General features: G+C 35.3%; 1 protein-coding gene across 5 annotated transcripts in view; it reads right to left on the minus strand.

Moving 5' to 3' along the window:
* Positions 1-13,633, minus strand: part of abcc8 (ATP-binding cassette, sub-family C (CFTR/MRP), member 8) — a 120,705-nt gene that overhangs the window by 52,176 nt on the left and 54,896 nt on the right. For all 5 annotated transcript variants that reach the window (XR_010901544.1, XM_067435751.1, XM_067435750.1 and 2 more), the window contains 3 exons: positions 11,997-12,029; positions 3,159-3,191; positions 269-367 (listed from right to left, as the gene is read on the minus strand). Coding sequence is in view for 4 of the 5 variants with exons in the window: in XM_067435751.1 (XP_067291852.1) it covers positions 269-367; positions 3,159-3,191; positions 11,997-12,029 (165 nt within the window). In the remaining variant the exon portion in view is untranslated. The remainder of the gene's footprint in view (positions 1-268; positions 368-3,158; positions 3,192-11,996; positions 12,030-13,633) is intronic.

Raw genomic sequence — 13,633 nt, forward strand, 5'->3', positions numbered from 1 at the left:
TACTAAAACTTAAAGAGGCGAGAATGATTGGGCATCAGATGGAGAAAGAGGACACATTTCTATTGACAAATGGACATAGGGGAATATAAACGAGACAAAAAAAGGATAGTAAACACTTGACTTTTGTACATCACTAGGGCAACAGGGTGCTAGACACAGGTTAATGCGAACAGAAGGCACATTTGGCACAAATGTTGTACCCAGTTGACATATGGTGCCGTTTTTGTCATATTATTGTGTGGGCAGAAAGTAAATGAAGGTAATTTACCTTTGCTTTATTAAAGGCATCTCAAATGTGATGTTCTCCGCTAGTGTGGTGTTTAGGAGCCAGGGCTTCTGGGAAGCGTATGCCACAGCACCTCTTTTCCTGTCAGAGGGGTTGCCATAACATCAGTGATCTCCTTCACAACACCAATGTTGCTCTTAAATATAAAAGAAAGGCTTGTTCAAGGTTTTTTTTTTTTTTAATTTTATTAATCTAACCTACTCTAAGAATTATAATTTAAAGGAACAGTTCACTAAAAAAATGATAATTCTGTCATAATTTACCTCCTGTTGCTCCAAACCTGAATGTTGTTGTTTATAATCCTATAAACTCTAGATCGTAACCTGCACCACAGGCACCATATTTAATATGAGCCATGTCAAGTCAAGTCACCTTTATTTATATAGCGCCTTTTAGTAGAATAGAAGGGATTTTTTTTTTTTTTTTTTTTTAGTAAATAATATCTTAAATTTCATCTGCTTAAATATGGCACACAAGCCATAACTTTTATGGAACTTATCTTTTTTTGGTCCTTATGTGTGGTCACTATGAACTGTTGTTAGGTGTGGTGATTTTTAGTACTATTCAGATATTTTATTGTTATTTATATTCTATTAAAGTATTGTTACATTTAGTAATACTGGACAAGTGTTTATCATATATTGAATTAGCTTTTACTTTTAAATTTTTAGCTCCCTTTCAGTTGATCACTCCCAACATCACATCGGGTCAGTGAACCTACAAATTGGGATCTCATTTGCGAGACCAATCCACTTCGAGTGTAACTAAATGAGCATCAATGTCAAAGGCAATGTTGCGTCATGTTCTCACAGTGGGAACATGACCATTGTGGTGTTGAGATCGAGACTCGAGTAAATCACACGGGGTGGAGTTCCTTTGCCTATTCCCCGATCTAGTTCTGATTCTAGTGGCCACCTCTCCGGTCTCCGTACCTCTTTGCCGGATGTTGATCACTGCACCAGAGGGTGAGCTAGAGTCCTCCAGGGATGAAGATCCAGCTGCGCTAGCCCCCTTTGGGTATTGTACTGTTTGCCCGGGTCAAACCCAGAGTTGGCTGCTATGCTTTTGTCAGCGCTTCGCCCCAAAGCCATTCTTCCCATAGAGGCAGAGGTAAAAGGTCACCAGATTGTGGACAGTACCTTTAACTGCCAGAAACCGGTCTGGAGGCTCCCCCCCCACCCCACCGATGGCGGGGCAGTTGCGATGCAGCTGTGTCCAAAGACCGCTAACGGTCAAAGGCCTGTAAATTCTCATCTGCTCTTGCAGGCAAGGCTTACAGAGCCTGACAACAGCAAGCCCATCCAGGCCCCTGCCAAAACTGGCAGTAAGAGGAAGAACAAGTGGCCCGTGGAGGGAACTGCTCTTCAGGAGATGGTGACCGCATCACTCCTGGTAAAGAATCCTTTGTTTTCTTTTCTTTTTGTTCCCCCACTGGCCACACAGCAATTTACATCCTCAGACTTGGATATATGCATTTCTATGTCAACACTATCAAAGCTGAAATAAATCTGTAACAGTCAGGTGGTACAACTAAAGCTGTTGTTTGCGTTCATTATTTTAATGTTATGTGTGCGTTCATGTGTTTTGGAGGAGGCGTGGCTTTGGAGACACTCTGAAGGAAGGAAGGGATATTATGCTTTCAAAGCTAGTTTAGGATTGTCTGGCTATCACCAGACCAAGCTCAATTTAAGATTGAACAGTGGTCTTGGAAGTCTGCTCTGTATTTTCTTCTGCACAAGAGGTGTGATTATTATTCAAATGACTCTGTATGCAATTGGATAGTCCTTCAACCAATCAGAGCACAAAAGGCGAAATAACTGAGCATAATTCAAATGACTCTGTACGCAATTGGATAGTCCTTCAAACAGTCAGACCACAAGAAAAAAACTTTATTATATATATATATATATATATATATATATATATATATATATATATATATATATATATATATATATATATATATATATATATATATATATAATTTTTTTATTATTTTATTTTTTATATTGCACCAAGTGGATAAGCCAGTCTGTGATTGGTTCCCACAAAAGTTTAAAAAGAAGCAGTAGAAATGAACAGGTTTGTACAGGTTTCCAGACTGAGTTGCAGGGCAAAATCAAAGCACCGGCAGATCAGGCTGGGTTTACCCGGTCTAAGCTTGGGATAGACAAGGAATGGGATTAGTAAAACATGCTGATGTATTAGGAAGTTTTGGGAACAAATTGTTAATTTGTGTCCATGATATAACATATTTTCCCCATATGTCAGTACATATAAGTTTGGACTGACATGATGTAAAATAATCATTTTTAGTTAACTGTTCCTTTAAAATGTACTGCGTGCTCTATCAAACAGTTGTATGTCAATATCTACGTCATATCGTAATAATTAATCTTTCTAATTGCTTATTTTATTTTCGCAGAAAAATTATAATTAAATTAAATTTACATTTTACCTTTATTATACAGTAACAACATGTAAAAATGCAGAATGTTTTCTGTGATGGGTATAGAATACATGTTTTTTACAGTATAAAAAGCATTAGGGCTATGGAAAGTCCCCATAAAACATGAAAACATAACGTTTGTGTGGTTATGGTAATCCCTACATGAGAAAATGAGGGCAAAATGTCCCCACAATATCCAAAGTCCTTAAGCGTACATTTTTTGATCCCCGTGAGGAAGACAGCTTAAAAATCAGGCTAAATTATGTTTTTTGAAAAAGTAAAAATGCATTCTGTGATGGTTAGGGTTAGTGTAAGGGGTTAGAATATGGAGTTTGTACAGTATAAAAATTATTCTGTCAATGTAAAGTCCCCATAAAACATGAAAACTCAACATTTGTGTGTCTGTGTGTCTTGCTTACACACCTGATATCCTCCTCTGCAGATGCACCTGTGGGGCTGAAAACATAAATGCATAAATAGCACTTTAAGAGACTCCCCTAAAACATCATTAAAGGACATTTACACACACACACACACACACACACACACACACACACACACACACACACACACACACACACACACACACACACACACACACACACACACACACACACACACACACACACACACACACACACACACACACACACACACACACACACACACACACACACACACACACACACAGGCATATCACAGTGACCTCTGCTGTACATTTCTCTCAGCCACGACCATGCTTCACATTAAACCTGAAGCACTGCTGATGCCATGTAATGGGAGGCCGGAGAAGTGCTGTGTAATCATGTATGGTTGAATCGCAATGCAGTGCAGCTGACCCAGTGAATGTGGTTGAGTACAGCGAGAAAGACTGTTAATGGATTTGTCTATAGATCCTTTGGGCTTATAATGTCATGTTGTCCTTGAGAACATGTGTTAAGCCAAAAAATAAGTTTTTATAGGAGTATTGGTATGGAAAGTTATATGAATATTCTGTTTCAAGGCTATATGTTTGAAACAGCATACTATAAATCTGCATAATGCATACTGAATAGCTATATTATAAGAAAATGCACTGCATTTTCTACTGTGCAATACACTGTGCTTAACTTTCTATTTCAAATAAAATCAACTGATCAGCAAAATCAACTCTTTTGATTTTTGTTTTTTAAAGTCTTGACAAAAATGAAGTCATTCTTACAACAAGCTGTAAACTCTAATCTCCAAAATAATTAATTGGTTTGCTTAGGGTAAACTTAAATTAAACAAGTTAGTTCAATCAAATAAACTTTTATTTAGCACATTATTTCTCAAAACTGACACAAGTAATCTGAATTGTTTCATTATTTTGAGTTTTATGAACTTGTTTCTTTTCATATAGACTAACTTAAATTTAACTGAACCTAGGCTGGGATTTCTATTTCCCAGCATGCTTTGCCATGAAAGCGAGATAAATGCTAAAATTAAGTGTTATATAATATAATTGTGCAAGATTGTTGTTACATGTCTTGCCTCTTTTGGTTAAGATTCTGTCACTTTATTTTTCCCCAGCTTGATTATCAGTTATGTCTGTCACCTTTGCCTTGTCCATCATTTGCACCTCATTATCCTTATTTGCTCTGTATTTAAACCCTCAGTTTGCCCTCAGTGTTTGTCGGTTCTTGTTTGTATGTTATGTGTAAGAGTGTTCCTGAGTTTTATGATTAAAGTCCTTTTTCCAGTTCTCCTTCATCTCCTACACGTATTGGTAACAATTGTTAAGTGGAGGATTTGGTAGTGTTTAATGTTTAGCTATGTTAGTTTAAAAAGAGCTGAGTGGAGCATAAGCTTGAGTGGAGCATAAGCTTATGGGAACAGGGATATGCTAAATGTTCTTTATTGCTGTCCTCATTCAACTATTGCTATGCGATGCTAATGCTATCAAAACATTGTGTTACCAATTAGCAAGTTAGCATTTACTGAAAAAGCTAGTTAAATGCAGCCAGGTTCCTGCTTCTAAAAATATTTAAGTTGACATTACATGATAATTTGAAGTGAAATGTATGAGTTAGCTTACTCAAATATTTCAAGTTAAGAGCAAATAAAATGTACAAGTACAAAATTAAAATCTGCAAGTTCTGCTTATTTAAACATTGAATTTAACTTAAAAAATATATAAGGGATTATCTCAAATATTTAGAGTTTTGCCCACTTATTCGTGTTTACATAAAATACAAAAAAATAGATCTGACATGAAAACCAAGCCAGCGGCATTTCAGTGTTATTCACTGGTGAACCAGCGTTATGAATATAGGGAGCCTCTAAAGGGTCATCGTGGTAAAAAAAAGGTGAAAAAAGTCAATACTTCTGTGTTTTCTCCAAAGCTATCTCACAAACAATTCATTTGTATTTTACAAGGTGGCTAACTCATACCGATTTGTACATTATGTCTAAACCTCAATGACGAGTAGGTTTAGGGGCGGTGTTTGAAGTAGGCCATTCGTAAGAATTCATACGAACTTGGCAACTTGTCAAATACATACAATTTAGCAAAAATGATGAATTCGTATGAGATAGGTCATACAAATTTGTACAAATTAGCCATCTCATAAAATATGTACAAATTGCTGTGAGATCTGGTTGGTTTTCTCGCAAATTTTTTTGCATTCCCCCCCCCATAAACTTTGCGTTTACTTGCAAAATCTTGTGAGCTCTTTGCGAGCGACTGCAAAGTTTCTCGATGGAACACAAACGTTTTTGTGAGGGATATTCCATCATTGTTTCAATGTATTACTTTTACAATGTATTGTTAAAATTGTAACTTTATTTTTGTAAATTATATTTATTGTATATTTTTAGCAGTATAACTATTTAGCAAATCGTTATTTTTAAATTTTTTTTTAGCATTTCAATGTTTATTCACAGGTGAATCATGATTATGAATCAGGTATTAATAACTGATGATTTGTTTTTATTTTTGCAAATGTAATCAATGTTGATTTCAACATTGTTTCAACGTTTTTTACAGCATAACATTCCCATTTCAATGTGATTTATATGTTACTATTACTACATACAACTAGTTAGCATTAAACATTAATTTAATTTTATTACTTAAATACTTACGGTTTAGTTATTAACTATTATCTAGTTGCTTATTAGCATGCATACTAGGATATTGGCTGTTTAGTACTTATAAAGCACAAATAAATGCCTTATTCTGCATGACCACATCCCTTAATCATACCCAATACCTGGGTAGGTAATTATAAATGCTACAAAAACTAAATTAATAACTATTAATAAGCAGTAAATAAGGAGTTTTGAGGCAAAATTCCTAGTTAATAGTTAATATATGTTCCCCACAATAAAGTGTTACCAAAATTGTTTATGTTTCAACATATTCACAGGTAAATGAAACATCATAAATCACAGTGATATGACATTGTTTCAACGACTTTTACAATGTCTTTTTAAAATTTCAATAGTATTTTGTCAACCTTTTACAATTATTCAGCGTTTCAATGTTTTCATTTCAGTGTTAAAGGTTAGTCACACTCCGGCTTGGGATTGTCACTTAAACAATCAAATGAATGTATGAGGTCATGTGACATCAGGTCATGTTTCATATTGCATCATGCATACTGTTTCACACACACATATATATATATATATATATATATATATATATATATATATATATATATATATATATATATATATATATATATATATATATATATATATATATATATATATATATTTTTTTTTTTTAAACATATATAGAACGTATAACTGCACAAGTATTCCATTTCAAACACAACCATGTTCTATTTAAGCTCTGAGAAGAATGAATAAAGAAATAACACATTTTTAGAACAATACAATGCCACATAGTTTAATTATAAAAACTGCTTTTTCATTTTAATGAATTGAAATAACATGTCTCTGTGGATGTCTGGTAATGGCTTTGTAATGTATGAAATAGTGATTGCCGCCACCTGTAATAAGAGTCGTCTATTCTTGGTTGCCATTCCAGCTCAATTGCCAAGAATAGGACAGACACCTACACACTTCACACACCCACATTCAAACACTGTGACATTGCGTGTTGTTTTATTGATGACCAAGGGGCCGGTAGCACATTTTATCACCAGCACCAACTGTCGACTTTGAAGTAAAATGTTTTTTAATAGCTGTTCCCTGCAGAGTTTATGTATTTAACAGACAAACCAAATGAGTCCACCCATTACATTAGATAAGAGAGCCATTAAAATTGCAGCTGTCTCTGTTGGGGCCATGGCTTACATTGTAAACGCTAACATGTTGTGCACATACAAGCCACACAAATGCAGCCGGTGTCATTTCCATCTGGTTTTCTCATTATTTTCTGTCCTCGCATAAGCCCGACTAGACTACTTTTTAACCACAACATGTCCAACAATAGGTATTGCAGGAGGCAGTATATATTCATTTCCTACAATTTGAGACAAGCTTTGTCTCTGCAGCATGCCTGCTTAATGCCATTCAGGTAGCTCAATAGGGTGAGACGCAGCTATAGACTTGTTAGATAGCTAATATGTTAGCATTAGAATGAACTGAGCATTAATAGAGTATGAAATATTTGAGTGGCTGCTAATGAAGTTAATGTTTATGACATAATTTTGAGTCCATAGGGGATATAATAGGAGATGGGGAACATATTTCAACACTTTTGTATTTTCTCGTGTTCCCCAAGAAACTTTCACTCGTAAACGTTCAGCATTTGCCAAATGTTATCTCACAAAAGTTTTGCATTCCCCAAGAAACTTTGTGTTTGCTCAAAACATGAGTTCTCTTGCAAAAGTTTTATGTTCCACAGCACCCTTCCATTAGCTTGCAAAAATGTGTTCTCGCGCAAAATGTTTGCATTCCTCAAGAAACTTGCAAAACTTTTTGCTTCACTTTGAAAAAAATGCTGCGTTCCCCCAAGAACCCTAAATAATTATCGAGAGATGAGAGATGTGTACAGTACGTGTGTCTGTTCAGCGTTTCTCTATTAACAACAAAGCTGTGAGTTTAATTGCTTCAAACAGCGATATGACCTCGTTATGGAGAAATATAATGTAGCGATTTAGTAGTGAAGCTACTTTATTACTAAAATTCCCAGGACAGCATTGATAACACATTTCGTTGCTCCTAAATATTTTTGTGTGCAAGTGAGGTGTGTGTGCTTTAATTAGGCATGTGCCGGTATACATTTTTAATGTTGCGATTAATTGCTGAAGCTTTTATCATTGTGTATGTTGTTATCATGATTTTCTAATAAGTTGCAAAAACGTGTTACAGTATAACAGCGTTAAAAACTCTGAATGTTTAAATACAATAATACAATGAACCAAAAATATATAAAAGTAACATTTTCAAACAGATTAAAGTGCAAAAGAATTAGGTTATAAAAAAACAACAGGTAACAATACAATAAGGTCTCATTATTTAATGGATTAACTAAGATTGAGCAAAAGCTATACATTTGTTACAGAAAGTATTATTTTTTGTTAATATTAGTTAAGAAATACAACTGATCATTGTTAGTTTTATCTTAGGTCCATTAAACAAGTTATTTTTATTTTAGTAATGCTATTAAACAGTAACTAAGAAATTAACATTATTTAGAATAATTCATTCTTTATAAGTAGTACTTTCATTGTCAGTTTGGTAATGAATTAACATGTTAACTAATGAAGCGATATGTCTCAAAGTTTTACTGAACAATAACAAATAATCTGAAAATTTCATATTCAAAGTGATTCTTAAAAAGGAAGATGTGTTCAGAGTTTTGCCGACCAGAAACAGCAAATGTTTATGAGCTCCGCTTCATGTTGCTCTGGTTGGTTGTAGCGCTATCCAATTGCATGCAGAGGGAGTTTGAAAGACAACCGTTTATCCCGCCCCTCGGAAAGAGCCCTGTCAATGGTGAGTTTCCAGACTAAATATCTTGATCTGGGTCTGGCTTGTCAGGCTAGTGATGAACAACATTGAGATTACAAAAAATGAATGGCTGTTTGGAATATTCTAAAAACTTCACTAGCCCAGTTGCTTTGTTTGCAGGGTTTCCACAAACATTCAGCGTATGCGTCTCCTTCACCCGTTCAGCATGTGCAAATTAGCGGTATCAATCTTTCTCTATTATCCCATTAGAATTTTATTCATTCGTTTTTTTTTGTATTGAAATTATATTTGAATATTAAATGCCCAAAATTTTACTTATTAAAATGTACTATGTATCTATCTAGGTAATCTATTTCAGTTTAAACATATTTGACAACGTATTACTTAAACAAAAACAAGTAAATAAACTAGTGGCCAAGACCGCAGAGTGCAGACCTCGCTCTCTCTCGCCCTCAGCTCACGCTCTCTGCGCATAACGGTTTAAATGAACAAACTTTGAGTGCTGATCAAGAGTTTTGTGCAAGAAATTTAAGGTTGCAACTCTTGTCCCAAATATAGCAGGCTTCATTCAGTGATCGAAACAAATATTATTAATATTGATTTAAGTTTTACAGCATATTGAACGCTCCGAGCGATCTGTGCTAAACATGGAACTTTTCCTTGACATGAAACGGTAAATAATTAAACCAGTGGAAGGAAGCAGTGCATTTTTTCCTTTATTCATGCAATATCTCTTCAGCCAGTATAGTAGCCTAAACTCTAGCAATGTTTCTGTTTACTATTTTTAGTGCCCACGATAACAATATTGTGCATATTCTTTATCGTACGGAAGCCCTTAACGGCAATGGGTAATATTTTTTTTCTGTCTTGTTATGGTGTGATCACAAGTTAATTATCTTATGATCTCGGGATAACAAAAGTTGTTTTCTCGTGATCACAAGTTAATTTTCTCGTGATCTCGAGAAAACAAAAGTTGTTTTGTCGTGGTCACGAGTTCATATTTTCTTAGTTACACAACTACGCCACGAGGTGGCAGTATAGAACCAATTAACTGATAGGAAGCGGCCTATCCACCGTGATCACTATAATTTGTGCAGTACTGTGTGCACAACCCGATCACACATAAATGCGTATAAATAGTACGAGTGTGCAATGTCGTGGAATGTATACGGCAAAACTCATTTTGGCGTGCATATGATGCGCTGTTTTTCGCGTGCATATGATACGCACTTTATGGCGTATATATGACACGCTCTTGGGTAGGTTTAGGGTGGTGGGGCGTATATATGACACACTCTTGGGTAGGTTTAGGGTGGTGGGGCGTATATATGACACGCTCTTGGGTAGGTTAAGGGTGGTGGGGTGGGGGGTTCGTATGTATAATACGCCATAAAATGCATGTCATATGCACGCGAAAAACAGCGTGCCATAGACACGCCAAACTAAGTTTTGGCGTATACATTCCACGACATTGCACACTCGTACTATTTATGCACATTTTTGTGAGAATAGCCTGGTGTGCATTAGGCAATTAATTTAACGGAATAGTCTAATGTAATTAGTTTGCTATTATAGCGTTTGGTGTGTTACTAAACTTATTGTTTAACTAATTTGATGTCACTATTCTGTTTGCACCCTTCTCTTTTCATCAGTTAAACCTTAATTACACAAATAAAATGTTTATTAAGTGAAGCAAAGATTTTGCTGAAAGATCCAGCGCATGGTTTATTGTGCAGTGATCAGATGCGCGTGAAAGTTGTGTTCGTTGCTACAGCAACTTTGGACTCTGGATGCAGTGCAGTATTTCAGAATGAAACTCGTGATCACGAGAAAACTACTTTTGTTATCTCAAGATCAAAAGAAAATTATGTCGTTATCACGAGAAAACAACTTTTGTTATCTTCAGATAACGAGAAAATTAACTTGTGGTCACAACATAACACAGAAAAAAAAAAAAATCTCCATGGCCGTTCAGGGCTTCCGTATCATCGTGATATTTCGAAAATCGGCATATTTTCTAGCTTCAATAGCTATGTTTCCATCCATTTTATGTACATTTCGGGATTACGAGTTTATATCCATTCTTGCTTTCTAGTTCACAATTTTGACTTTCTCGGAAATGGAACTTAATATATCTTGCAATTCTGACTTTATAACTCGCAATTCAGACTTTATAATTCACTATTTTAACTTTTTTCTCACAATTGCGACTTTATATCTAGCAATTCTGACTTTATATATTGCAATTCTGTCTTCATAATTCATAATTCTGACTTTAGAATTCGCTATCTTTACTTTTTTCTTGCAAGTCTGACTTTACATCTCGCAATTCTGACTTTATATCTCGCAATTCTGTCTGCATAATTCGCAATTCTAACTTTGTAACGTGCAATTGTAACTTTATATAACTTAATTCTGACTTTATATCATGCAATTCTGACTTTATAATTTGTAATTTATATAAAGTTGCAGTTACCTTTTTAACTATTTATTCTGTGGCAGAAACAAGCTTCCATACATAAACTATGATGGAAACAAATTTACAGTATAATTTACAGTATAAATTTCTCCTTTTTTTTAAATGACGTGTTTTTGCGATGGGACAGCATAACTGCATCTTGTTGCAAAGTATCTTTTCTGCTGTTTTGGTCATTCTGAAATACCTCAGCAAAATCTATCTTCAAAATGGTTCGGTATAATAACCTCCCAGAACTGTCTTACATGACTGCGTTCCCAAGCAGCAGTCAGCAGGCATACGCAAAATAATGACCGCATTTATTGCGTTTTATCTACATGCAAGTCATTTGTTATAAATGAAAATTATAGTATGGAGAACACATATTCACTATTAACTATGACTTTTGCCTCAAACTTCTAATTTACTGCTTATTAATAGTTAGTTTTGCACATTTTGCGCAGAAGCAAAATGTGCAAATTTGGATGGAAACATAGCTATTGACAGCAGTGCATTATTATAGGGAGGTAATTCAACTGACTTGGAACTACCTGTGCATTTAACGGTTTAATTGCACACCATCCATCCAGAATCGAGTATTCAGAAAGACCATGGCATATAAACTATAATATATTATGAATTATAAAAGGTATTTGTATGTATTGTCATTATAAAGACCTAATGAAGAAGCTGAGAGTGACTAAGAAAATCCAGAGACGAGTAGAACAAAGCCAAGGGATTACGTCAAGACAACAAACCACAGAAAAAGGATCAGCACTGCACGGCATGACAGGACACATCCTCCTTATGTGTACACAATAATTAACAGGCTCTCTGCGGGATGGGCTAAATGTTTATGCTTGTGTTTTGCAGCTTTGTAATAAAACAGAACTTACCTTTCATTTCCCTCTCCATCCAGAGTGGGCAGTCTGCAAAATGATACACAGAAAATTAATAAATCAACATGGAGGAGAAATTAACATGACAAAGATGCTGATATGCATGTGCTGAAAATATCATGCAATAATTTATCTTATGTAATTGCTATTCATCAATCTAAGAGATTCCAGTGAATGATAAAAAAGGTGCTATCATATTGCAAGGATTCTGAAAGGCAAGATACAATGGCATGCAAAACGAATCCATAAAGTGCCACTGCTAGAATTGAAATCGCTCTGCGGCTAAACTAAAAAATATTGTCCTTGAAAAGTCAACAGGAATATAAATAAGAGCTTTTTCTGCTTTCCTGAAGGCATTAGCTGCAGTTGTAGCTCTCTTATGCTCTCCCCTTTCAAAACTGGAAACAAAGTAAAAGAAAAAAAGGAAAATAACTCCAGCACATTTAAAGCCATAATACAGGTCAGTTAATGTTTTCCCATGTTGGCTTTGTAGTTAAGCTAAGACTCAACTTGTCAATTTAAGATAGTCTGAAGTCTAACTACAACGTGTTTTGATAATATACAGCTAACTGTCAATCCACATGAGAGACAACGGTAGAAATCAGATGACGTATGCTGTTCCAGAAAAGTGATTTTGACACACCATACCGAGAGATGTAATTAGCCACCAATTAGATGCCACCATTATAGCCACCATTATAAAATGACATTTTTTAAATCACGGCATAGCATTTGTAGAGGTGCTATGTACAGTACTTCTTGGAGTCATATGCAAAACTTTTAGGTGCCCCTGTCAGTGCACCCCAAACCTTTAATCTGTTCTTTCAGAGCAGTTTTCACTGTCAACAAACAATAGCGAGTTCAAACAGTACTACAAAAAAATGAATTACAAACAATATGACAACTACAGTATAAAAAAGACAGAGACTACATTTCCCAGAATTCACTGCCTGAACTCCTCATCCCTTAATGTTGTTAGCTGTGTATCATTAACCTTTTAAACTCTGGCACTGTGGATCGACACATACTCTTAACGGCTGATATTACCTACAACCCATTGCGTGTTGGACGAGGATTTGAACTACATTAGAACTAATGTTCTAATGAACAATTGATTAGAACTACAAACGTGGATAAAAAGTGTTAACAAACTACAAACATGGCAGATTTGAGTCAGACGAAGAGAGGTTACATAAAGGTTTGAGTGATCATTATATTCAAATACATTAAGTTTCAGTTAAGGAAATAAGGAAATAAGGGCCTGCTGGATTTACAAACTAAGATCATCCACTTCTCCTGATTTGTGACATTTTTTTCTGATTGTGTAATGTAATTTGAAGTGTATGAGCTCAAGTCAGTCTCTCACTCACTCAGTCTCTGGCTCAGCGCCAGTCAACGCGCTAAAGCAGATTTACATTTTTGAATTTGGCAGTTGATCGCTGAATGTTCTAATCTTAAATATATATATGATGTGATCGTACGCTGCAGGGACCATTTTCCTCAGTGAAAATGTGCAGCACAGAGAGCGAGATTAATATTTTAACCATTGATCCCCAACACCCCCGTCCCTAGGAAGGCTGAACAAAGTGGACATACAATCCGGATGAAAATAACAGCGTTTCGTCGGCATTGCA

The sequence above is a fragment of the Pseudorasbora parva genome, chromosome 25, assembly GCF_024679245.1.
Source record: "Pseudorasbora parva isolate DD20220531a chromosome 25, ASM2467924v1, whole genome shotgun sequence".
Classification (NCBI taxonomy): domain Eukaryota; kingdom Metazoa; phylum Chordata; class Actinopteri; order Cypriniformes; family Gobionidae; genus Pseudorasbora; species Pseudorasbora parva.